Source organism: Panulirus ornatus, chromosome 11, assembly GCF_036320965.1.
Source record: "Panulirus ornatus isolate Po-2019 chromosome 11, ASM3632096v1, whole genome shotgun sequence".
NCBI lineage: Eukaryota > Metazoa > Arthropoda > Malacostraca > Decapoda > Palinuridae > Panulirus > Panulirus ornatus.
In genome coordinates this window covers 7151594-7178995 of record NC_092234.1, presented here as the reverse complement: position 1 = coordinate 7178995, position 27402 = coordinate 7151594, and the positions used below count along the sequence as shown (strand labels likewise).

Genomic DNA, 27402 nt, shown 5'->3' with positions numbered 1-27402 from the left:
ATGGATTTATACCCGTGTTTTATAGTTTGAACCTTCATAGCCAGTAAAATGTCACCAAAGAATGATACCCGTAAAACATAAAATCCTTTCTCATTCCCTGCTACTACTACTACTGCTACTGCTGCTGCTACTACTACTACTACTACTACTACTACTACTACTACTACTACTACTACTACTACTACTACTACTTTTACTACTACTGCCCAGAGTAGATCACTGTTGTCTGTATAAAGTAGGAACTACACTCGAGGTGTCTGTGTGTGTGAAGGCACCACTCGGGTTGTCGTTACACCCCCAGGTGTACTGACCCCAGTTGTGTATCATCCAGTGGAGGCTTTTCGCGTGTGTGTCTTGACGAAGGGCACTCGTCCTCCCGCAGGTGAGTATATGACGTGTGAGGATGATTTCCCTGGTGAAGTGATTGTGGCAACGAGGCACTTTCAGCTGAGTGTTGTTGTTGTTGTTGTTGTTGTTGTTGTCGAGGGGCATATGATGACGCTGGTTGATGATGACGTTGGTTGATGATGACGCTGGTCGATGATTGGTGAGGTGTAGCGAGCGACGTATTGGATGGCGATGGTGGTGACGTAACTGTTGATGTACGACAGGTGGTGGCGTCGTGCCTTGACACCCTCGTTGATGGAGGCGAGCGAGATAGAGCAAGTGTCTCTTCATCATTGACGACGGTGACGTATGAGAGATAATTGGTGAAAACCAACGTATCAATGGTGTGTCATTACTTGGTGAAGAGACTTGTGATGGTGATGCGAGAGATAGTGATTCGCGCTTTTGAGATTCTTTTTAGCGTATGGTGAGTACGCGTGAGTGACAGATAACGGGAGACCAGTTGGTCAAGGAAATGAGAGGGAGGGAGGAGGTGAGAGGTATTAAGTAGGCGAGGAGAATAGTGAGAGTGAGAGGACATGGGAGAGCGACAGATAACCTGGTAGTCTTGAGAAGTGAGGGGGTGGGAAAGTGAGAGGTGCTAGGTAGGTGTGTGGGGAGAAGTGAGTGTGTGTGAGAGAGAGGAGGTGTGTGTGTGTGTGTGTGTGTGTGTGTGTCGCGAAGCAGGATAAGAGGGAGAGGCGTCAGTGGTTGCCGTGGTAACCTGCGGCCAACCTGCCACCTTCATGACTGCCTGGCTACCCTCCCACATCAGCAGGGGCACCCACCACCTGCTTCCTCCTCCTCCTCCTGCTGGGACCGCTATTGCTCCTGCCACTATAAGGCCCGTTTCCTCCAGCAGCTGCTGGAGGTTATTGCAGTAGTAACAAGCGGGTGGAAAAAATATCTCGCGTTTTACTCCCCCGCCCTTTTTTTTTTTTTTATATATATATATATTGCCTGTTAACGTCGTGGCCAAAAGGTATTTCATTTTGGCTCTTTTTATTTCTTTTTTTTTTTTTTCTTTTTCATTGTCCGGTGGTGGTGATCTTGGTCTAGGGTATGTGGAGGCTCCCCGGTAAATCTCTCTCTCTCTCTCTCTCTCTCTCTCTCTCTCTCTCTCTCTCTCTCTCTCTCTCTCTCTCTCATATGTATGTATTTTTTTCTATTTTTCTTACTTGTCCTTTGTTTCCCGCGTTAGCGAGGTAGCGCCAGGAGCAGACGTAAGGAAGGCCGCATCCGCTCCCTCCCTTCCATTCCCCAGCTGTCGTGTGTAATGCACGGAAATTACAGTTCTCGTCCACAGCCAGACCCCACACACCTTTCCACGGTTTCCCTCGGCTGCTTCATATTATTATTATTATTATTATTATTATTATTATTATTATTATTATTATTATCATTATTACATCAATCATTTTATAGTGCTGCTGCTGCAGCTTCGAGGTTGCGCTACAGGCAGAAGCAGGGAAGTGATCGATTCTTGAAGAGCGAGAACTTCCTGGACGAGACTTGTACTCCCTTTCATTCCTGGCGATGATGCAGCCTAGCCGGTGAATTCCCAGCGGGGTCGCAGAAGGCGACTGTAAAAGAGTCGTGAGAGGAGGCGGGGGGCGAGGGTCGGAGACAACCCTCCCCTCCTTGTGTTTCAATATGCGAAAGTTCTTTTGAATTTTTCATCTGGTTGCTGACATTTACTTGTTCTCGGGTTCGGCTCGTTCCAGGCGTCCACAACAACTCTTATTTTTTTTTTTTTTTCCCTCCGTACAGTCCTCTCGCCTACCCTTCACTGAAAGCCCTTTCGTTATGGAGACATCCAGATATATATATATATATATATATGTATATATATATATATATATATATATATATATATATATATATAATATATATATATATATATATATATATATATATATATATATCTTTCTTCAAGGGATGGGGGTGTAAATTGAAGCCTTTCTGCCCCCCCATTCATCATAGCCACCCTTGATCGTGGCGCCATTCTTGTCGCATTTCTTAGCACCTTCCGAGGCTTTCGAGGTGAGGAAGCCAGCCAGACTGACGCCGCATATTCCAGCTTAGGGTAAACGCACACGTCTGTCAATATCCATGAGGGCAGTTTCGACCCGGGGCCCAAAAATAGAACTTACACCCTCGACGGCGCTGGTCACACGCTGCTCCGGTGTCAAGCCTGGGTCTGATCTCAGCTCCCTACACCCGCCTCACGCACAGCACCAACTCGTGAGTGTTTTGTGTGTGTGTTAAGGAAAAAAACGGAAAACGAATGTACGAGCATTGCTGGAAGAAGCGAAGAGAGATGCGCAGGTGTGGTGATGATGGGGTCTCGGTCGGCTGTGTGTTCTTGTATAACCTCCTCTTCTGGTATTGCCTTAAACCATCCACACTGGAGGGATTCTCAGCCTGCTCCTCCCCTCTCGCATCCCTCCGTCCGCGTCCCACCAGAGGAACGAAAAGAGCCCTCAGTGAAAGTTCAAGTAGTGACAACATTTAAGGAAAAAAACTCATTTGACAACTGGTGTACAACTGAACAAGGACATACTTCTTTGTTTCCGTTAGGCCAGAACATGGAATGATCCGTGTGCGAGGGGAGGCGCAAGCACATGATATGTGTTCACCTACGTTGCATTAAGTAGTTGAAGGAGACATATCGAAGCTGGGAACAAGAACTTAAAGAGTCAGTCATGCGCACGTTCTATACCCTTGTATCCGGGGAACTCCCCTCCTAAACCATCCCTCCCCTTATCTCCCCCCCCACACACACGCCCCCAGACCTTGTCTGATGCTTCGTCTATCCTGGAGGAGGAAGGGATGGGGGCGGGGATGGTGCCACACCAGCAGTAACCAGTGGTTCGGCCACGGTACCAGCAGTAGTACCAGGGCTGTGGCGCAGTACCTACATTACCCAGTTGTGGTACGGTAGCTGTAGTACCTATCGTGTCCCAGGGTCGTAGTACAGTATCCAGGGTCGTAGTACAGTACCCAGGGTCGTAGTACATTACCACATACTTCTCGTGGGTCGTCGTCATCGTGGTCGTAGTGTGAGGTAGAAGGACACATGGGTGTGTTAGGGTGTAAAAAGTAGACACAGGTGAGGCCAGCCACTGGCCTACATGTCCTTGTATCCGACACACACACACACACACACACACACACACACACACACACACACACACACACACACAAGGGGTTCTTGATCCATATTCAACGTTTATGGTCCTGATGAAATATTTCCGTATGTGCTGAGGCTGTGTGCTGGTACACATGACAGACCACTTGCCAATTTGTCCAGGACGTTGCTGGTGGAGGAGGGTAAAGTGCCAAGGGAATGCGAAAAGGGCAAATATCATATCTATCTTTTATAGATAAGGAGACCGAAAGGTCGCACGCGCCGGACTTAGAGGCTGGGAAAGGTAATCAGAAAGCATGTGGAAGACACTTTGCAAAAGAAGAACTACCTGAGGGAGAGACAGTATGGTCTCACGGAGAAAGGAGATCATGTTTAACGAACCTCTTAGATTTCTACGAGAGAGTGAGCTCTGTTTTAGACGAAAGACAAGGTTGAGTGGAGTGCCTGTGTGTCTGGACAGCCAAAAAGCATTTGACGCTGTATCTCATAGGAAAGTGGTAAAGAAAAAGGATCTTCAAGCAGGAGTGTAAAGGAGGATTACTTCGATGAATAGATTTATCATATTAGTCCTCTTGATATGTGTTCCTGACTTCTTGGAAGGATTGGACTCGTACCCGTACATGTTTGCGAATGATGCCGTAGTCATGATGGAGGATTGCATCCTCCTACGAGGGGACCTAATCAGATTCCAGAGTTGGTCTGATGTTTGATTAATGGAATTCGACCCGAGTTAATGGAAGGTGTTGAGGTTGGGTAAAAGGGAAAGATGCCCTCATTGTGAATATGTATCACGAAATAAGCTATGGGTATCTCTAACCTGTTGCTATAGTCCCACCCAAGGAGAATGGTAAAAGAGACAGACTGTCTGCCAACAAAAATTTGAATAGGATTCAAGTCTATATATGAAAAGGAATATTCAGCAATGTGTTCGCATCTTTGCATTAGGCCAGAACTAGAATAAGCCTCTCACCTTTGGTCACGACGCTCAAAGAACCACAAAGACCTTGAGTGAAGAGTAAGAGTTTAACATTAATAAAAAGAAAACAAGTTTTAAAACCAGTATTATTAACCGTGAATGGCTCTTCGAAAGGTTAGACCCAACAGAGACTATAATGTAAAGTTAAGTAGAGGAAAAGAAACTTGTTAGGAAAGATGTTAAAGAAGTACTTATATGATATAAAGATTGGTGGATGAATGGAGTAAACAGGACGGTGAATTTGTGAATGCAGACAGCATTGTGTGTTAGTAGAGATGGTTCAAGTGACGGCGTCCCACAAGTGTAGAACTCCCTCCCTGCACAATACAAAAAGGTGGTTTACACACACACACACACACTTACACAAACGTATAAAGCCTCTCTAACAGTTACCAGTAAAGTAGTAAATGGTAAATGATGTTTGGTCATGATAAGTCTCGCTGCAGGTCCGGGTAGCGAACTGAGTTTGATCTTTTGAGCTTCAGTCTTCACACCAAGAGGACGAGGACTGGCTGCAACGCGGAAGTCTGTCACTGTCTGTAGATACGCACCCGTGTGAACACGACGTTACGTCCCTTGAACACGACGTTACGACCCCTGAACACGACGTTACGACCCCTGAACACGACGTTACGACCTCTGAACACGACGTTACGACCCCTGGGCACGACGTTACGACCCCTGGGCACGACGGTACAACCCTTGGCTGTGATGGCACGTCGTCTGGGTCAGGTCAGAGGGCCAGGCCATCATACCGTCGTGCCCAAGGGTCGCGCCCAATGGGTCGTCGTACCGTCGTTCTCAACTAGTGCACCGTCGTGCACGAAGAGAGAAATCATTGCCAATGTGGCAGTTGATAATTATTATCCGTCAATTCTTGAAGGTTTAAATGATGTTTTAATGACGGCAAATTGAACCGACTTCCAACTTCATGTTCGTGTCTATCATGGTTCGGTTCCTTGTTACGCCAATCCACGTGGAGTGAGACACGTGTGATGAAAGGCTAGGTGGTACACCTTCCGGGTTAGGTAATAGGGAAGCAGCCGCGTCCGGGCCCCGTGAACCATGGCTTCGCTCACGGCAACTGTGTTCTGGACCGCGTCCGGAACCCCTGGCCCATGGCTTAGCCCACGCATACCGTGTCCTGGACGGTGCTGAGGTGGGATGGGTTGGTTGTTCTTGCGAGTAAGTTGTGGATGTTATTGTATCAGTGGACACACAGGTTCGAGGCTTTGGCTGGATGGTTCATTCCCCGACAGTGTGACAGGTTCTCAAAACAGTTCGTGCCTCCTGTTTCCTGATGGCTAACTATATATAATATTTTTCTCAAGCCATCCTTGCCTACCTGCATACATTCCTATGTATACCTCACATGCTTGATGTGTGTATGTATACGTCTTTGATAACACCTCCTTCCTCCACCCCCAACCCTGGATGTGACTTTCTGTGCCAGCTCATCTGACTAGCGTTCCTTTATATACCTCATGCATTCCTATGTATACCTCATGCATTCTTATGTATACCTATGCATTCCTATTTATACCCCACATGCTTGATGTGTGTATGTATACGTCTTTGATAACCCCTCAGCCCCCCAATGGGATTTTCTATGCCAGCTCATCTAACTAGCGAACTAGCGATGTCGGAAGCGCGCTTGGGTACAGCAGCGGCGCTGCAAGACTTAGGAATGTTTTCCCAGTGTTGCTAGCAAGTGTTGCCGGACACAGGGAAAAAAACATCGTCTGGGTACGGTGCTGTAGACTGGCGTAGGTGGAGGGAGGGATGTATATACGTGGGAACGTTGCTCTGGTCCGTGTGAGAGGGGGGTATACATGAGGACGTGGTACACTGTGTCGACTGTGGGAGAAATATAAGGTGTCGTTAGTAGTAGACTCATGCAGGGTGGTTGTGTGTGTGTGTGTGTGACTCCGCATGATAGCTGCTGTTCATAGTAGGATCCTTGTGGGAGGGGGGTGGGTTTCTGACCTCGAAAGCTGGTTGGCCAGTGACCCATATTCACTACTCACGTGACCAGAATTGATCTGCCAGGGGGGGTTGGTTTTGGCTGGGCAGTCCGTCCGTGTCCTGTGGGTCGTGGACATAAATCTGTGATAAGTAATAGAGTGGCAGAGATAGAGCAGCACAGTCTCTCTCTCTCTCTCTCTCTCTCTCTCTCTCTCTCTCTCTCTCTCTCTCTCTCTCTCTCTCTCAAACCCATACATCAAACCAATTGAAGTAGGCGATTAGAGTGTTCGCCAAAGTAAAAGACCTTGTCCGCCTCCCCCATGCATTTTCGAAGTAATTTGTCAGTCATCTCTCCTTTAGCTTTGATTACCACCTGCAGACATCTGGGCATACAACTGGCAAGGTTCCTGAAGCATTCTAGCTCCATTGGGTCTTGAGCTTCAAAATGAGGTGAGGCCGTGATGTGGTATTGCAGGAAGTAGCCACCTAGTTGTGCGTTCTGAGCGCCCAGTGCGCCTAGTACCTACATTTTCATGTTTCCAGGCGAGAACTGGGGCTCACTTCTCCTAAGAAAGAGTAAAGAAAGAACATCCCCTCCCCCTCAAGATAGCCTGAGGCACACTGAGGCGGTTTTCTGGTTCAGCGGTGCTCACGCCGTTAGAAACATTCGGGTCAGTGACCAGAAATACGATGATTTCACCCTAAAAGCGTCGTATGATCGTACCCACAATAAAGTCTAGCCATGCATCGCTTTGAAAATGTACGGGGAGAGAGAGAGAGAGAGAGAGAGAGAGAGAGAGAGAGAGAGAGAGAGAGAGAATGCCGACGCTGTAATTCTATCGTTACAGCCCAAGCTTAGAGACAGACTATTGAGAATGTATTGTTACTAAATCTGTGTTACGGATTTCGTACGAGGGTGTGAGGTAGTGAAGTGAATGTAACATGATGTTCATGTGAGGAGCTGGGTGGGAAGGCCAAACTCACTGGCAGACGATATATTGGATTTCCTGGGACGGCAGGGAATTTTCCCTGAAGTTGATGCTCGACTTGAGTGGGTTTTTCCCTCTTCTTTTTTTTTTTTTGACTCAGTGAGCACGACAATGGTACGATACTTTGAGCACGACTGTACGATCCTTGAACGCGACGGTACGATCCATGAGTACGACAGTACGATCCTTTGCTGTGATGACCTAGCCTTTGACCTGGTTTTTTAAGGGTCAGCTCAAAAGGTTAGGTCATACCGTCGTTGTGTTCAAGGGTCGTACCGTCGTCGTGTTCAAGGGTCGTACCGCCGTCGTGTTCAAGGGTCGTACCACGTCGTGTTCAAGGGTCGTACCGCCGTCGTGTTCAAGGGTCGTTCCGCCGTCGTGTTCAAGGGTCATACCGCCGTCGTGTTCGAGGGTTGTACCACCGTCGTGTTCGAGGGTCGTACCACCGTCGTGTTCGAGGGTCGTACCACCGTCATGTTCAAGGGTCGTGCCGTCGTCGTGTTCAAGGGTCGTACCACCATTGTGTTCAAGGGTCGTACCGCCGTCGTGTTCAAGGGTCGTACCGCCTTACGCAAGGGGGTTAAGGAAGTCCCTGCCTCCAGTCTGGCAAGGGTTAAGGAATGCGGTCATAGATTTCTTGTGCCGCGCTGATCGACATCTTAGCGAACCATGGCACCCCCACGTCTGGGGACGACGGTGTTCGGCGCGGATCCTGGCTGTCATGTCGTGCCTCGTACCCGTCTTGCTTGCGTCTGTACACGCCGTTGCATTAAACGACCCGTTCCCTCTGGTGGTGGTCGTCGTGGTTAAAAGTAATTGATATAAAAAAAAGTTACTTTAAATTCATTTTATAACGACAAGGATATTATATTTAAGCTGTCCTTAAGGGGAGGGGGAGTCATTTTGTTTTTCTCTTTAATCGTCAGTGAACTGGGAAATCTTTCCTAGTTTGAGCACGTATGAGGGGGTCTGTTGCTGGGGATGTTGTTGGAGGTCGGAGGAGGAGGAGGAGATAAGGTATGAGGGGGGGGTCTGTTGCTGGGGATGTTGTTGGAGGTTGGAGGAGGAGGAGGAGATAAGGTTGTTGGGGGGGTGTTGGAGAAGGAGGAGGAGGAGGCGGTGGCTGTGCGGAGGAGGAACACGAGCTGTGCCACTCAGGTCTGCAAAAAAAATGCTGAGGTTGGCCCTGGGGCCCTTCGCTTTCGCTGAGGCAAACACAGACAGGAAATACACGAAGACTGACCGACTGACTCTCTCTCTCTCTCTCTCTCTCTCTCTCTCTCTCTCTCTCTCTCTCTCTCTCTCTCTCTCTCTCTCCTAACCGTCGACCTTGATGATAAGAAGAAAAAAAAAAAACGGTGGTAAAGCGATGTCATCACAAGATGATGTGAATAAAACTGGCTCTTCAGAAAGCCACTCGTTGCGAGGGAGGGGAGGAAAAAAAAAAAAGAAGAGGTTTTATTTCATTTTCTCCAGGGTGGAGGAAGCCATTTGGAGGAACCTGTTTGCGTCTGGTGTGTGTGTGTGTGTGTGTGTCTGGGCAGCAGTGCAAGACAGTGCCGGGATCACATCCTTAATCCTGGCTTAACTGTCGTCACCTGTTGGGGCAAGGTGTGGTGATGGTGGTAGCGTCCAACACCGTGTTGGTTCTCCTGGGAAAGCTGAAGAAGGTTGGGTGGGAGGGAGGGAGAGGTGGGAGGTGTTGGACTGCGTTGGATGTTGCCAGCGAGGGAGGAGGTGGGGGTGAAATAATAGTGTTGTCAGGCCACAGATGATAATGGATATGTGTTTGGTTATTCATAACCATTACTAATATTGGTGCTTGTTGTAGTAGTAGTGAGAGAGTCATCGTTAGCGGTATTGGTAGTTATAGTAATCTGGGCCCTCATCCTCTGCGTTGTGGAGGGAGGGAGAGGGTTGTGTCTTGTGTGCGTATGTGGGTAATTAATTACCTGTTTTTCCGAGTGCTGTACTGGAAGAGGCCGGCGTCTCATGAACGTTGTCTTCCGTCAAGAAACTTGATAAACATCTGTTGGGTCATCAGAATTCACAGTTTTATCAGTCAGTGTTGTCTGTTCATCCTCTGCTCGTACATTATAATAGCTTTACTTTACATTATATATATATATATATATATATATATATATATATATATATATATATATATATATATATATATATATATATTTCTTTAGAAATTTTCTTTCTTAATTTCATGTTACAGTCTCTGGTTGTTCGTAGAAGTGTTCATTGTTGATGTTATCAAACCGGTTTATAAAAAGACAAGGTTTAAAAGGTGTCAGTTTTTAAGACCAGCATTATGACGTCAGCAGCGAAGTTCTTTTGTTTTGTGTGTGTGTGTGTGTGTGTGTGTGTGTGTGTGTTAGAGCAAACACACACACACACACACACACACACACACACACACACACCAAACCTGGCGTAGCAGCCTCCCCACGGGGAGGTACTTGCCCCTTCCCTAATCCCTCAGTCCCCAAGGCTAGTCCTTAAGGAAGGTGGGGCCAGTGGTTAGATAACTCTTAAATATATTTACACAGTCCTGATAGGGCAATGCCGATAAGTACATGTCTGGCCCCCCTCCCCCTCTGTGTAGTGGTACTATGGTCATTAGCCAGTCGTCTCTTAACCTTCGGGGGTACTGTGGGTTGGGGTGTGGGGTGGGGGAAGGGGCCTCAGACGTGTGTTAAGGGCATAGGTAACGGATGGTTCCGTAACGAGCTTGCGCTGCTGGGGGTAGGTAGTTAGGGGAGACGCTGTTAAAGCCCCTTACGCACGGCGGCGGATCGACCCTTGAGCACGACGGGACGACCCCATGAGCATGATGGTACGACGCCATGAGCACGGCGGTACGACCCATTGAGTACAACTGGACGACCCCATGAGCACGGCGGTACGACCCCTTGAGCACGACTGGACGACCCCCTTGAACACGACGGCACGACCCTTGAGCTTGACCTTGACGTCATTGCACAAGAATAGTATATCGTCGGCCTCCAGTGGAGGAGGTGGGGGTCTGTGTGTGTGTGTGCGTGCGGTCATCACATGATACATATGGTCTGTATGTATGTTTGTGTGTATGTAAGTGTCGTGCACATGATGTATCACAGTGTCTGTTTGGTATGGCCATGACAGGCATTTTACGTCGTCAGTGGGGGTCTGCAAATTCCTTCGTGACCTTCCTAAGTTTCTCGTGGAACTTCCCTTTTGTAAGTCAGGTGTATGGCGCGACCACCAGTGTTGTAAGTCAGGTGTGGGAGCGGGTGTGTAGTAAGTCAGGTGTGGCAACGGGTTGTGGTAGCGCGACCACCAGTGTTGTAAGTCAGGTGTGGCAGCGGGTGTGTGGTAGCGCGACCACCAGTGTTGTAAGTCAGGTTTGGGACAGGTAGGTTTGTACACTGGGTCAGAGGGGCGCGGCGTCCCAGCAGGAAGCATGTTCAGTGTTATTCAACCCCAGGTCCCACCCCGGTCTGGGGACCCAACCTTGGGAGAGGTGGTAGGGTCGTGGTCCTCCCTGCTACAGTGCTGCGCCAGATTTAGGGTCGTGTGTGTGTGTGTGTGTGTGTGTGTGTGTGTGTGTGTGTGTGTGTTTACAGTAGGTTCTCATATGTGGTTATTTCTCATTAAATGTCTCAGTATATTCAACACACACACGACTTTATGAATTATTAGCCCCTGATGAGGCGCATTGTCTCCGTGAAGCATGTTCTGCCACACGTATAGAAAAATTAGATGTTAGATGAAATTATATGAATACCTGAATTGCGATTTCGCCCTCATATATATATATATATATATATATATATATATATATATATATATATATATATATATATATATATATATATATACACGTCTCGTGACTTCACTGATGGCGTGTAGTTACGGCCTGGCACAGGTGTGTGTGTGGGTGTGTGTGTGTGTGGGAAAACTGGAACCAAGGTCGAAATAACGAGATGTGTTCGAGGTACTCCAGTGCTGTCGCCAGCACTTGCTGTGTGGTCACTCGCACGGCGCCCGAGGGGGAACCTGTCTCACGGTGACCTTGTCGTCTGACCTTATTACGTCCATGCTCGTGTGACCTTTGGTCATGTACACAACGCTGCTGGTGCTGCACTTTGCCATAAGGGTATTGAACGTCGATCCTCGCTTCTCGATTCCCATGCCTGCACCTGCCTGGGTCTCGACCTTCCGTAGGTACATTGCCTAACGTAGGTGCCCTACCGCAGGTACCATACTGAACGAAGGTGTGCCTTACATGTGGCGGGTACCTCGACTAACGGAGGTACCTAAGCTAACGGAGGTACCTCAGCTAACGGAGGTGCCCCCAACTAACTGGCGTGGGTAGCCTTACATGGGGCAGGTATCTTACTTAACGTAGGCGCCTTAATTGGCGTGGGGGACGTTACATAGAGGTACTACATTTCATAACGTAGGACCCTACATGATTGATGTAGTTACCTGACCTTGTGTAGTTATCTCTCGCGTGTCGTAAGTCGCCCCAGGGAGGGAGCGAGGGGGAGAGAGAGAGAGAGAGCTTATGACGGGTGTAGACAGTCCTTACTACACACTATACCGGGAAGTAGAATCACTAAGGACATATTACACTTGCAGAGGCAAGTCCTACTCGGCCACCATCATAAGCATCATATAGTTCCTGTCTGTGTGTAGTTGGAGACGGGGGAGGTCAGGCACAAGTCTTCACAGACACAGTCGAGATCATCCACGTCTTGGGTAAGGTATCTAACAGGTCGTGGCTCTACGGTAAACCTGGAATTAGTGAGTGGGGTCTGTAGTGTGTTGTGGACCTGGACCCGAAAGGCTAGTGACTTGACTTCCATGCATCATCATCGGCTGCCGATCTTGGTATCGGGGTTAGGAATGGCGGCCACGACGCGGGCCTCACGTGCCTCCGGAGTAAGACGAGAAGGAATTTCTGTATCTCTCAGCTTGATAACGGGATGACAATAAACTTTACAACCCTCCAGTGCTGTACATGGAGACCTCAAGTCACGTGAAAGCTTTCCTGGGAACATTTTCAACCCCACTGTGTGTGTGTGAGTGCAAGCCGGTGTGGGGGAGGAGGTCCTCTCTCTCTCTCTCTCTCTCTCTCTCTCTCTCTCTCTCTCTCTCTCTCTCTCTCTCTCTCTCTCTCTCTCGCGTTCCGTTCCGTTCCTTCATGGCAGGGTCGACCAACTTGATATCTACAGGTGTACGTGGCCCTGGACGCTAGTGGTGTGCCCCCTTGTCGCAGCCTGATACAGTCGGAGTATAAGATGTTGTTCATGTATTGCTTTCATTCATTTTTATTTTTGATGGGGAGTGAATAAGGGCATTATTTTAGGAAGGACCCCTCGTATGTATTCTTCAGCTTCAAGGTTTGCACTCCACGCAGGAGCAGGGAAAATGACACGGCCTCGCCGATAGTGACTTTTCTCGCGGTTTAGCCACTTGCAGGCGAGACCAGCGACACTGGTGTGTTTCTGTGTGTGTGTGTATATAATCTGGGTACATCCAGTAGCAGAGGAACGCACCGACCGCTGTAGTAGACTCAAGTGTACCTCAACGAGATTGTACTCTCGGTCGGCCCCTTGACGGCTCCGCAACCCTTGCCAAAAGTGACTTTTGATTCGTGGTGTCCCTCTGTTCAGCTGGAGTGCAGTGACGCATATATATATATATATATATATATATATATATATATATATATATATATATATATATGTATATATATATATATATATATATATATATATATATATATATATATATATATATATATATATATAGGGTGTTGAGGCGGCTGTCAAAATAGGGATGTCAACAAAGATTTGATCGAACCCACCAGCAGATGGTCAAGTGCCAGATTTATCAACGAGTTTTAGCACAATTTGTGGACTTACCTTCAGCGACTCGTGATGTTTAATGGCTGAGTGGAGCATCTTCCTTTATGCCTCATGGCTGAGGCATTGTCGTGTGTGAGGTTGTATCTGCCATGTGAAATATTACGTCTGTTATCATGTCTGTGGCTGTCGCGTCTTAAGATCGTGTGTGTGTCTTGTCTGAGACATTGCTGTTCATTTACGTGCCTAACATCATCGTTCTAGAGATGCTCTAGGAAGGATTTTATCATGTTTACCTTAAGAAATACATATAAAAAAGGGGCTATAAAGTTTTTTTTTTGCCTGTTGCGTCGTGTTTTCGTAATTGAGGATGCGAGACACAGGTGGCGGTGTTGTGGTAGCAGTAGTGGCCTGGTGTAGGGGAGGGGTGGTCTTCCTGGTCGTGGTGGCGGTGCGAGGGGGACGTCCCTCTTGACCCTGGCAGGTAAATACCTCAGTTTTTCTGCAGTTGTGCCCGTGCCACCCTCTCCCCCACACACACACCCGTCCCACCCCTCCATGCCCCTCTCTCTCCTTCCTCCCTCCCTCCCCAACTCTACCCCCACCCATACCCTAGCTGCACACTCGCGTGTGTTTTCAAAGGTCTTCTGTTTCATTAAGGTGTGGCTCGTGGTTTATATAGACCCGTCTGTCGAACGCTATATCATAATGCCCTCACGGGGGGGCCTTTGGCGGGTGTCTACCATGGGTCGTGCAGAGACAGAGGAGACTACCCTCGTAACGACTACCAGGGTGAACAGTACGTGGTTATGTGGGCTGTGGCTGCTGGGGGTGTGTGTCTGGGCGCAAACCCGGATTGGCTTGTGTCAGGGGTGTGTGTGTGCATGGTTCTCCTTACAGGGCATTGGGGGATATATATATATATATATATATATATATATATATAGAGAGAGAGAGAGAGAGAGAGAGAGAGAGAGAGAGAGAGGATCCAGTACAGTTAGTGTAATATAAGAACTCCATCCAGCCCGACTCGGACATTATTGGAGTAGTGTTAGATCACAACCTGTTGACTGCCTCTTTGTGTATTTTGAGGAAGACGATGTTTTTGTTTTATACCCGGAAGTGGCCGCCCTCAAAACCGGAACTAAGAACGCGGAAACGAAGGCGAGTTCCACTGGCATAAAACGCCAAGGAGAGGCACAGGGGTTTTAGAAATATGACATTGATGGATAAGAAGAAGAAAAAGAAAGGAATATGTCTCGATTTAAGTGATAGGTAAAGCAAAGATGTCTTACCTTCTCTCTCTCTCTCTCTCTCTCTCTCTCTCTCTCTCTCTCTCTCTCTCTCTCTCTCTCTCTCTCTCTCTCTCTCTCTCTCTCTCCCCATCCTTTCCCAGGACAGACTGTTGTGCACACTTGCACGAAGTTCCGTGCGCTGCCAGTAATGATCGCCAGCATTGTTCATCAGGCGGGCGCGGACGTTGAGGCGGTTTCTCATATATATTTGTTTACGTCGCCCAGGGAACATGACGCCAGCCAGCCCTTGGCCCATAGTTTTAACCCATGGCTATAAACCTCTTTGTCGTTCCAGATGCCTGCATGTCCGAAGGCATGTAAAGTGTAGAGTTACATCATGTAGATCAACCCCCCGCTGTAGTTTTGGGGGTGAAGTGTATCACAAAGAGTTGGGTGATGAGAATGTCCAAAAGATCTCGTAGCCACCGTAGATGAGAGAGTGTTTCTTATTGTGTGCTTATGGAGTGCTCTTTTTGCCCAGCCAGTTAAAAGGAAAAAAAAGATGACTGTGTATGGATGAAATGATATTTTCCGGGCGTACTAATGAGTGGCATGAGAGTAAGAGAACTTCTATTTCGAGAAATTGAAAAATGATTGATGAAAGTTAATTGCAATTCTAAGAAATTAAATTGTCTCAGCTGCTGCTTCTTTGTCTGGTCGGCAAGTAAACAAGCAGAAGGGGATACAACTACATATGACTCACAAGCAGTTTACAATGAGAATAGTGAGCCTGGAGCAGCTGAATTACCTAAAAGAACTGTAATGGCACAGTCCTGGAAAAAAGGAACAGAGAAAAATACTTGGTGATTTACTCATGACAGGATATGAGGATTAAAATAGACTATATTAGAATTAATGGCCTCGCGTTATAAGAAGAAATAGGGTCTTCAACTCTCCAAGTACTTTTGGAAAATTGCTAAAAAGACGGTGGAGTGAAAATACGTGGATCCAGTGGTTAGAAAGAGTGGTCGTTACTTTCAGCCAGTGGTAGCATGGGAACACACCATGAAGAAACAGTGAAGCCATCAGAACTGTACCAACCAGACGTTGGTGATTAGGGGGGGGAGGTAATGGCGGAAGAAAACAGTATACCATGACAAGGAAGGTGTTTCGGTGAGCGATACGCGTCGAGCCAATGCTTCACAAGCAGAATTCTCTCTCTCTCTCTCTCTCTCTCTCTCTCTCTCTCTCTCTCTCTCTCTCTCTCTCTCTCTCTCTCTCTCCTTGGACGTGTGTGACTAAGAAATAGGATAAATTGTGGTAAAATTTTTTGTGGCCAAGAGCAAGTCGGCCAGGAAACGATTTGGCCAGCGTCCATGGACGCTCATGAGACTTTCACAGCATCACGTGGCCCCCATACCATCATCACGTGTCCTGTGTACTACCACGTACACCTCCCATACCATCATCACGTGTCCTGTGTACTACCATGTACACCTCCCATACCATCATCACGTGTCCTGTGTACTCCCATGTACACATCCCATACAAGGGATCCCACGTTATCAGTAGACACCCCCCCCCCTCGCTATCACAAGTCTACCACTCTATTACCTTCCCATACTATCACCTGGCTCCCATGTTGCCAAGTATCTCCCTCCACCCCTCTCCCACACACCATCAGTAACTCCTCCCACTCCAAACGTAGTTCCATTCGCGACTCCCACCTGCTGGGGGTGATGTGGCAACGCCGTGGCCCCTCAGCACTTCCCGAAGACGAAATGTGTCAATAGGGATTTGTGTCTGAGACGTAAACATACCCTAAGTTCATGTCTATAAACGGATGGGTCGAAGTGTTAGCGGTAAATTGAGTTATTCTAGGCAGCAAAACTGTTTATTTTCCTTTAGTTATTGTTTATGCACCGTTGATTATAGTTCATTTAGGTTTTTTATCTAATATCTGAAACTAGAAAAATCCCGTTGCGGTTTTCGCTCCTGAACCGTGACGCATTCAGGGGCCGCCTAGGGTCGAGCGCATAGGTTCGAATCGTGGTTGCGGTAGTCGGTCCACAGTCAGTCCAGCTGTTCATCAATCCCGAGGGGTTGGTCGATGAAATGGGTACCTGGCTCAGGCTAGGATATATATATATATATATATATATATATATATATATATATATATATATATATATACATTTATATATATGTATGTATGTATGTATGGCCTTGAGTAGGGCTTCAGCTGCCGTGTGATAAATAGCCGTTATTTTCTTAACGTAGTTCTTCCTGTAAAGAGTATATACACCCCGGGGTCATATCTAATTACCACTGTAATCTACAGTGGTGGAAGTGGTGCGTTGCAATCCTGTTCGTGTTGCGAAATGATCTATGTAAAAAAAAAAAAAAAAATTGTATATGCAAGACCTTCTTCCTAAACCTGTGATGACCATACACGGCCGAGTGGGGGCGTTGTTGCCATACGGTGGTCACCCAGTTTGTGGGCGTGTGTCCTTGTTGGTTGGGTATGGTATGGTGGGTGTGCGGAGCAAGTTGGGAAATATGGGTGGGTTTGAGGGGGGCAGGGATGGATGGATGGGTACAATTGGCACGATGTATGGGTATTGCGTAAGTGGGCTGGGGGAGGTTTGTGAGATGAGAAGAAAGGAAGAAAAAAAGAACGCGCGCCCGCGCGCGCAGACCAAAAGATTCTTGCGATATGAATGACTCCGAATTTATTACAAATGTATATTTATCCTCCCCACTCTGTCTGTGTATCTATGTCGCTCATTGTCAGGGCCTGCGGGAGCTCACGCTGGGCTCTGGGGGGACAGGGGGAATGGTGGAAGGAACCCTGTCAGGGAAAGACGAAGGGGGAAAAAAAATATCTCTTAAAAAAAATAGAAAATGGGCACCTCCATTTTCTATCATTTGTTCGCTTTACAGTGATAATTTTAGACGACCTTCCCTCCCCATCTCTACCTGGGTCGCCCAAAGACTCGGGGATATTGCCTCCACGGCTTCTCCATCGATCCTGCCTACCTATACCCCTCTGCCTTCATGCCTTGGCCAACTGCAAAACATATTTACGTGATCGTCTCGCCGTACCAGCCGACGTGGCTTCGACATCCACCCCTTTCATCCTCAGAGTGCGCGGTTATCCCTGCCTACGCCTGGGACGCCATCACGTATCGTGTCTGAGATGTCATCCTACACAGATGGTTGTGGACGGGGAGACTTGTTGTTGTTCTTGTTATTGTCCATTTTTATTAAATAATGATCTGCAGGAAATTATAATGTACGCTGCCCCGATGTTCGTGACTGGCGCGCCACCACCACCACCTCCTCCCTCCTATTCGTCAGATTGGAATGGATAGAAATGTGTCTTATGATCATGGATAGGTTCGTGAGTGAAAATTAAGGTAGGCTGTTGAGATATACAATATAGATACATCAATAGATGGCAGTGTAATTGTCTAGATACATGTATAAATGAATGCGGGGGGGAAAAAAATGTTTGGTTAGGTATATTTATGAATGAAATCGAAATAGATAACCAAGTGTCATTAAGAACAGTAAGTGAATGAGAACTAAATGAGAGGATTGAATGTGCAATACATAGATGTATATTATATGATTAGGTATATGAGTGATGTATATAACCAGATCATGAAAATTCTCTTACATACGTCTTTTTGTCATATATATATATATATATATATATATATATATATATATATATATATACATATATATGTGTGTGTGTGTGTGTGTGACATGTAATGTTTATTGGTAGGAGTATATGGCTGTGCTGATGCTACTACCTTCCACAGGGTTTTAGAAATAGCACTCGAAGCGGCGCAAATGACCCGCGGCTTAAACCCTCCCGGGATATGAGATGAAAATAAAAAAAAAAAAAGCTGAATGATCATTATCGTGCTACACCATAACGAGGGAATTTCATCTCCACGGTAGCCAGACCAATCCCGTCTCTCCGTCAGTCCGATTTTAACTCGAGAAATGATTGTCGGATAAATCGACGCCATTAGCTCCGGGCTCTGCGGCCTTCATTAGACTAAGCAGCAGGAAGTGGCATGACGTCACCAGGGCGGCGCGAAACAAGTGAGGAAGGAGAGGCGGCAGTGCACGGTCGGCCGCCCCCGGCGGTGTGCAGGCGCCGTGGGTAAAGAAAACGTGTAGTGGGTTAGACGCTTTCCAGGGGAATAGATTTATATATATAATATATATATATATATATATATATATATATATATATATATATATTATAATGATCCATCTTCGTATAGGAGCCGTACAGAAACTAATTGAAAGAGAGAGAGAGAGAGAGAGAGAGAGAGAGAGAGAGAGAGAGAGAGAGAGAGAGAGAGAGAGATTGCTGTGTGACGGAAGAAAGGCACTTTAGATTCCCGTCTGGGTGATGATAGACAGGCAGGGGGAAAGACCCGACCCACCCACCCATCCCAGATCAACGAGCAGTACTGCATGAATGATGAGAGAATTGCAGACGACTACAGCGCCACCAGGACACCAGATTCCGTAATGGTGAATTGTATCCCAAGACAGAGAGAGAGAGAGAGAGAGAGAGAGAGAGAGAGAGAGAGAGAGAGAGAGAGAGAGAGAGAGTGGAGGATAAGGTTCATTCCAACATGTTTTGGCATGTGATTATGGGGATGAATGGTGAATTAAACATTGGGAGAAGAGTAACATGTATAATATAGTGATATGGAATGGTGAATTAAACATTGGGATAAGAGTGACATGTATATATATTTATATAGTGATATAGAATGGTGAATTAAACATTGGAATAAGAGTGACATGTATAATATAGTGATATAGAATGGTGAATTAAACATTGGGATAAGAGTGACATGTATATATATAGTTAGGAATTACATTTGAAATGCTATTGATTTTAACCACATATCTGATTCGCCATTCTGAGACAGTCCACTGGTTCGATTTCAGAGGGGGTTCAAGTCTCGAGTGAGTATCAGCTTGTGGTGAATTCAACTGTTGATGGACCTTAAGATATAGACGTGTTATTTGAATCTTCGACTCTTGGCTTTATTGCGTCGACCGACCATCACACACCTTCAGTGTTTGCATAGCCAACTCGGGGTCTAATTGTCCTCTATATTTTTCCTCCTCCTCCTCTTCTTCTACTTCTTCCTCTTCCTCCTCCTCCTCTTCTTCTTCCTCTTCCTCCTCCTCTTCTTCTTCTTCCTCCTCTTCCTCCTCCTCCTCTTCTTCTTCCTCTTTCTCCTCCTCTTCTTCTTCTTCCTCCTCCTCTTCTTCCTCGTTCTCCTCCTCTTCTTCTTCTTCCTCCTCCTCCTCCTCCTCTTCTTCCTCTTTCTCCTCCTCTTCTTCTTCTTCCTCTTCCTCCTCCTCTTCTTCTTCCTCTTTCTCCTCCTCTTCTTCTTCTTCCTCCTCTTCCTCCTCCTCCTCTTCTTCTTCCTCTTTCTCCTCCTCTTCTTCTTCTTCCTCTTTCTCCTCCTCTTCTTCTTCCTCTTCCTCCTCCTCTTCTTCTTCTTCCTCCTCTTCCTCCTCCTCCTCTTCTTCCTCTTTCTCCTCCTCTTCTTCTTCTTCCTCTTCCTCCACCTCTTCTTCTTCCTCTTTCTCCACCTCTTCTTCTCCCTCTTCCTCCTCCTCTTCTTACTTCCCCCCCCCCCCTCTTCTTCCAGTGAAATGGAGCCCCGATTAGACTCGTTACGTAAGATAGATTAGCTATTCACTATCTTACGTAATTGCCAGGCGAGGGAAATGTGTCGGATCCCCCGGGGTGGAAGTGACTATAATGATCGCCTGAATTATTATGGTACGCTTTGAGCTGCCGAGTGTGACGTGTGACGTTACTTAGGGTGGAGTGGCTCCGTGTGACGTTACTAAGGGTGGAGTGGCTCCGTGTGACGTTACTTAGGGTGTGGTGGCATCATGTTACGTTACCTAAGGTGTGGTGGCATCGTGTTACGTTACCTAGGGGTGTGGTGCTACCGTGTTCTTGCCGCGTAACGGACTTAAGCTTGTCAGCGTCTCGTGTGACGTAAGGAACACGTTGTGTGACCCGCGGTGTTACTTTACACCCTGATCTGCTTAAGGGTTTTGCGTAACCCTCCTCGCTTGTGTTGGGGATTAAGACGTGTTGAGTGACTATCCTTGCAAGTCCTGTTTGGCATGGCAACACCGTGTTTCAAAATGCGCCAGCGACTTTTAAAGCTGTGTTGCTTTTTAAGTCTCGGTGCTTCATCGTCGTGTGTTGCAAGGTGTTGCTGTTCTAAGGCCGTTGATATACAGTTTCTTTTTTACCACTGACGGTAACCAAGTGTTGCAAAGTGGTGATTCAAGTGTTGCAAGGTGGTGATCGCAGTGTTGCAAAGTGGTGACCAAAGTGTTGCAAGGTGGTGATCCAAGTGTTACAAGGTGATGCAAGTGTTGCAAGGTGGTGATCAAAGTGTTACAAGGTGATCCAAGTGTTGCAAGGTGGTGATTTAAGTGTTACAAGGTGGGGATCTAAAGTGTTGCAAGCTGGTGATTCAAGTGTTACAAGGTGATCCAAGTGTTGCAAGATGGTGATTTAAGTGTTGCAAGGTGGTAGGTGGTCGTTCCAGGCCGTCTAATGTACCTTTCCTTTTTTTCTCTCTTGTGTTGCAGAGCACCGCGGGGTCGTGGTCTTCCTCGGGCACGAGCAAGGGGAGGAGCTGGCCAGGATGGTGGAGAATGGCACCAAGGTGTACGTCTCCATCACTCAGGGGCAGGATGTCAAGTTCCGACTCACCAACATCAACAGGTTAGTCACTTATAGTGTTACTCCTCCTCCTCCTTCTCCAACATTCTCCTCCATCAATTGTCATTGTTTTTTTTTTTGTGTTTCTGTTTAGATTCACGGACACTGCTTTCTCCAACACCTTTTTTCTATCCCTTTTTTTCCCCCCAACATTAGCCTGCCTCTCCAACATCATCTCTTTGTTTCTTTTCTCCAACGCTGTTTTCTCAGAGAGTAGCCTCTCCAACACCTTTTTTTTTCTTGCTCTTTTCCCCAACACTGGCTTCTGCCGTATTAGCCTCCCCCAACAACCTTCTCCGTCACTCGCCAGGTTTTTTTTTTTTTTTTACAGCGTCACCAACACATTCTTCTCCATCACCTGCTTCCCCAACACTAGCCTCTTCAACATTCCTCTCCAACACTTCAGTCATTGTTTCGACAAGTAGTTTCTTCAGCCACTTGCATCTCCACCACCTATTTCACTTTTCGTCAGCACTTTACGCCATCATCTCCAACAGCACTTCCTTCACCAGTCTTTGCCGTCGCTAACTTCTCCAACAGTATTTTCCTACCCACATCTCTCGACACTAATCTCCACCAAAACCTGTCTTCTCCAGGGCTTGTCTCCAACACTTTTCTCCAACAACGGGTTTCATCATTAATCCACTGCTGTCTTTCTCCACCAGTTTCAGGACAGATTTCTTCAACAGTGTCTCCACCAACATCACTTCACCATCACTTTCGCCATCCTGTTCACTGTGTATTACGTGGCTAGACTTCTGTGCGCTCTCTTTTGTAATATTGTCTCGTTAGCAATACCCGGATTACGTTTTCTTTTCCTTAAAATAGTTTTAGAGAGATGATGTCCTTGCAAGGAATCCGCCATGGGTACGTTTAACGCTGTGTGGATGTGTATGTGAAAGATTTTGAGATTATCCTTTGTCGTAAAAGTGACATGGCTGGTCGTGTCTGAAAGCAGTAATAAAAAAAAAAAAAAGGAAAAGATAAAGAATCTACATGTTTGCGTTTTCTCTTAAAGATGCCAGAATGAGGCGGTCTTCCCTTGGTATGATAGAAAATGGAACATAAAGAAAATGGGGTTTTCTGTGATGGACGTAAAACTTCATGGTCTTTGAACAAGCATGCCCCCAGCAACACACACACACACACACACACACACACACACACACACATATATATATATATATATATATATATATATATATATATATATATATATATATATATATATATATATATATATATATACATATATATACAGGATAGACAGCTTGGAAATTACGTGTCTGATGACAGTATGTGGCACGAGGCGGGCTGGTCATGTAAGGAATGAGAGGGGATAGAATGAATTAGATCAATGTGATATATGGGGGGCGCGACATGTAGTCACGGGGTTGAACCAGAACACCTGAAACTTCTATGATAAATCTTGGAGTAATATGAGGTGTGAATATATATATATATATATATATATATATATATATATATATATATATATATATATATATATATATATATATATACTGACGAAGAGTCTTAACAGCGTGAGGTGTGCCCTTTTGAATATCGCCCTTGGAGGTTGTAGCACTACCGCTCATTATGAAGGGAATAACATATTGATACTGCCTGTGTGTGTGTGTGTGTTTGTGTGTATGTGTGTGTGTGTCATGGCAATCTCCGCACCGTCAGAAGCAGAGGTGTTTACCAGCCGGGAGGCACAAGTTCAGACATTTACAGTCAAGGAAGTCTTGGCACCACACACGCATCCCCTTTTACCAGCAAACACAGCACCCATTACTTCAGGGTAATATATATATATATATATATATATATATATATATATATATATATATATATATATATATATATATATATATATCCTGAGGGAGCATGATTTAAAGCGATAGGTTCCTACCCTACGACACTCGTAGGCGGGTAGGGTGGGCTGTGAGGACCAGGAGAGCTTACGGTTGGGTTGGGGGAAGCGAAACGCATCGATGAACCAACATCGCCAGCGAACGCCTCACCTGGCTCCCCCGGGCAACGGAGATTTACCTTAGTTTTCCATGATATTTGGATGAGATTACGTGAAGGGCGTTGAGAGCAAGGGTCCGCGGGAAAGACAACTCTCTCTCTCTCTCTCTCTCTCTCTCTCTCTCTCTCTCTCTCTCTCTCTCTCTCTCTCTCTCTCTCTTCTCTCTCTGTTTTTCAGCTTTTTAAAGTTCTTTCCTACAAAAGAAAAACAGATTCTCTATTACGACACGAGCGAGAGAGTATTAAAGAATGCAAAATGCACGTCGTGTCTGACCAACGATGACGAAGCGAGGCTCAAGGGATTACGTCTTGCGTTCGGAATAGGATTATGTGGGATTTGAAAATGAGATAATGAGCTCAAGCCCAGCCCTAAGACAGAGCCACCCCACACACACACACACACACACACACACACACACACACACACACACACACACATGGCCACCACGTCCACACACATGGCCTCCACATCCACACACCTGGTCCCCCACACCCACATACATTGCCTCCACGTCCACACACATGGCCTCCACATCCACACACCTGGTCCCCCACACCCACATACATTGCCTCCACGTCCACACACATGGCCTCCACGTCCACACACATGGCCTCCACATCCACACACACGGCCTCCCCGTCCACGCGCCTGGTCTCCCCACACCACTAATTAGAAACGCTTGTCTTCATTATTTCATCACTAATTACCGACTTAATTACTTTAATCTCTGATGGCTATCTTACTTCATTGTCGGTTATGTATTGTAATACTTAGAAAAATAATAATTATTTTTTCGTTCTTTTTTTTTTCAAAAACGAGTATTTGGTCAATCTAAATTACTTCCTTAATGTTTGAAGGTTTCATGACGTACATTGTTGGAATAATGATGATGACAGTAATATTATTAATGATGAATTGTTGACTTATTGTTGTGGTTTGATGATAATCGAAGCCAAGGGATCATATTCATGAGCTGCAACCTTGGAATAAGACGTTGATAAGAATAAAGATGAAATGTTAATGAGAGTATAACATTGTATACAGCAGAGGGGGTTGGTGGGCCATGAGCTACCACCCCAGACAGCAGGCACCAGTAAGTGTGGGATTCCCACTTACAAAGCAAGGGTCACAGGACTTACTGACAGTGCCAGGTTAAGCCAGTAGTAAATCCACTTCGAATGCCGTGCCATTAATCCACAGTGATTTCGTTCCTGATTGGAAGACTACGAGGGATTTCCGTGCTTCACCTCCCAACGACGACCCTTGAGTACGACGGTACGACCCCGAGGACATGACGGTACGACCCTTAGGTCTGACGACCTGGTCTGGTCAGATCAGGTCAGGTCAGTAGATCTGATGACCTGGCCTGGTCAGGTCAGGTCATAGGCCAGGAAGCCATCGTAACCCAAGAGCCGTCGTGTTTCAGGGTCGTACCGCCGTGTACGCTGGGGTCGTAACGTCGTGCTCAGAGGTCGTAAGGTCGTGCTCGGAGGTCGTAATGTTGCGCTCGAAGGGGTTGAGATATGCATGTTTACCAGATGGCGTCCTAGCTACGTCTCGTCGTTGTATATCAACTGACTTGTTATAGTTCTCTCTTGTCTCCCCTGATGATGTGATTATTACACGAAAGTGCACTTGGGCACTTATCGTGTTTCATTTTCCCCGTGGACTCATAGGAATATGTGTGTGTGTGTGTGTGTGGAAGAGAAATATACCAAACAAAACACAGAAAAGGAGTGTGGTGCGCACAACACATCCGGTGATGTACAAGGCGATCTTACCCGCTGACATGACGTGTTTATACCACGACGACACCACTGGCCACACATCGCTCCCCTGTGGCAGAGGGTTGGCACACCACCCCCGTGTGTTGGGAACTGATTCTCAAAGTCAGTCTGCCGAAGTAGAGGAAATACATGTCGGTATTTGCGGAAGAGTACGGTGACCTAACTTGGCCTGGCCCAGCGTAACTCGTGACAACGCGCCTCTCTCTCTCTCTCTCTCTCTCTCTCTCTCTCTCTCTCTCTCTCTCTCTCTCTCTCTCTCTCTCTCTCTCTCTCCCGACCTGGCTTACACGTCACTGGCGAGCGAGTGAGGGGGGGAACACATAGGTCGCCGACGAGATGCGATGATAATCATCGTCGTAAAGTTGTGCCGTCTTAAAGGAATGGGACGTAAAGTTATTTAAGTGGAAGTTCGTGGATTTTGCAGGGTAGAAAGATGATGAAAGTTTGCTTTGGCGCTGGATCGAAGTATTTGTAATTGGGATGAGAAAGTTCTTGTGGGGGGGAAAAAAAAAAAGATAAAACGATTCGCTTGAAGTTATTACCTATAATTTTAATCCCGTTTTCTGTCCGCCCCATCTGTTGGCGTGATTTCTCACCATTATGTATGAAGGTAACGTTGAGAGCTGATAGGAGGTCCCTAGTAAGCTATAAGTGGGAAGTAATGATGAAGTAGGTGACTGAGGATGTGTGTATCAACTTGCGCGTTGAGTGATCTTTGGGAACTTTTATCACAGTCCAAAGTCAAAGAGGTGAGTAAGAGAATCTATACGAAATATCACTTCGTGGGTACACTTAAGGTGATGCCGTGACTGTAATGGATAATACGTCAATATTGCTGGGCACGTAGGATAAGCAAGTATCACACTGCGCTTCGGAACTGTCCAGGAGTTTTATGCTCTCACCACTCACCTTCCTCCCTTCTTTTTCGGCTGCGGAAAAGCAAAGGTAAAAAGCATTATAAATGCTCACGACTAATTCACACGCATCCAGGTATAATGAAGAGGTCTGTAACCTGACAACTTTGAGGGGTCAGGTCAAGCGTATCAAACTGTATGCTTAAAAAGCTGTTTTGCCAAACTTCGGCCTCTTATTTAAACAGGTTTTGTCCTGTCACTTAACCTGGGTGATAAGATGGAAGAAAATTCCACCCCCATGGTCCACCCCAAATACGTATCTTCAACCATGGTCAGTGGAAAAGCACGGAGCTCCGCATTGTCCCCCCCCCCCCCCCCCCCCCGAGTTCCTGCCGACATATAAGTCATTGTTTATGTCAGTGACATTCCAGTGTGTCATGGTGACCTGTGCCAGAGAACTTCTGTGCCCATATCGTTACACAGGTGAACACACAGGTCAGTCCTGTTATGCCACAAAACGACTATGCTTTATTTTAGACCCTGTAGACACGTCTCTGTAATCTAATGTTACGTAGGAAACCAGTTTCTCTGCCTGACATTGATTTTGAACCAATGTTAGAGCACAGAACCTGTTTCACATACCAGATTTTCTTCTTTTTTTTTTTTACACTTCGACGAGTCCCCAGTGTGGAAATGTCACTTCCGTGGCAGGAAGAATATATACTGGACCACAGTAGGGCACTGATAAACCCGCCATCTGGGGAGGAACTGTGCTGGATGATAAGCCACTGCTCCATCCTCACTTGACATGTCGCCGCATCACCACCGTCTGGCGTTGCTCTGAAGATTTCCCAACATCTCTTTGTTCCTGCCCCTCAGCTCAAAATTTGATTTGATGTTCAATGACCGCAGGCACCCGTTCCTCCATCTTTTTTTTCTAATTCTGTATTGATGGAAGAGAAAATGTTTTCAATATTGTTTATCATCCTCTTCAGCGCGACGGTACGATACCTTGGGAGGCTTATCGTACCCGAGGGTCATGTTATCGTTGAAACGAGTCAGGAGGGAGGGGAAGGCATCTCGTGCCCCCCTTAAAGGAATTAATTCCCTGCGTTAAAATAAGGAAGGAACTACATCATAGGCAGACGGTGCCACTGATAGTTGCGCCGCCGCCTCTTCTAAGGCACCCATGAGATTACGTGTCATGTCCTACGTGGGGTGAGCGTGTCTCGCGTGTTCCCGCAAGAATAGCTGTTTACCAACGCTGGGCCCGAGTGTTCTATCGCCCTCTTGTTGTCCTCGCTGCCATTTACATCAGAAGATACTGAATTTAAGACCGTCATAAGTAGGAGATTAGGAA

At 46.6% G+C, this 27402-nt stretch overlaps 1 protein-coding gene across 8 annotated transcripts in view; it reads left to right on the top strand.

The window, feature by feature from the left end:
• Nucleotides 1-27402, top strand: part of LOC139751264 (uncharacterized) — a 142117-nt gene that overhangs the window by 94400 nt on the left and 20315 nt on the right. For all 8 annotated transcript variants that reach the window (XM_071666553.1, XM_071666561.1, XM_071666560.1 and 5 more), the window contains one exon: nucleotides 21234-21369. In XM_071666553.1, coding sequence (XP_071522654.1) covers nucleotides 21234-21369 — 136 coding nt within the window. The remainder of the gene's footprint in view (nucleotides 1-21233; nucleotides 21370-27402) is intronic.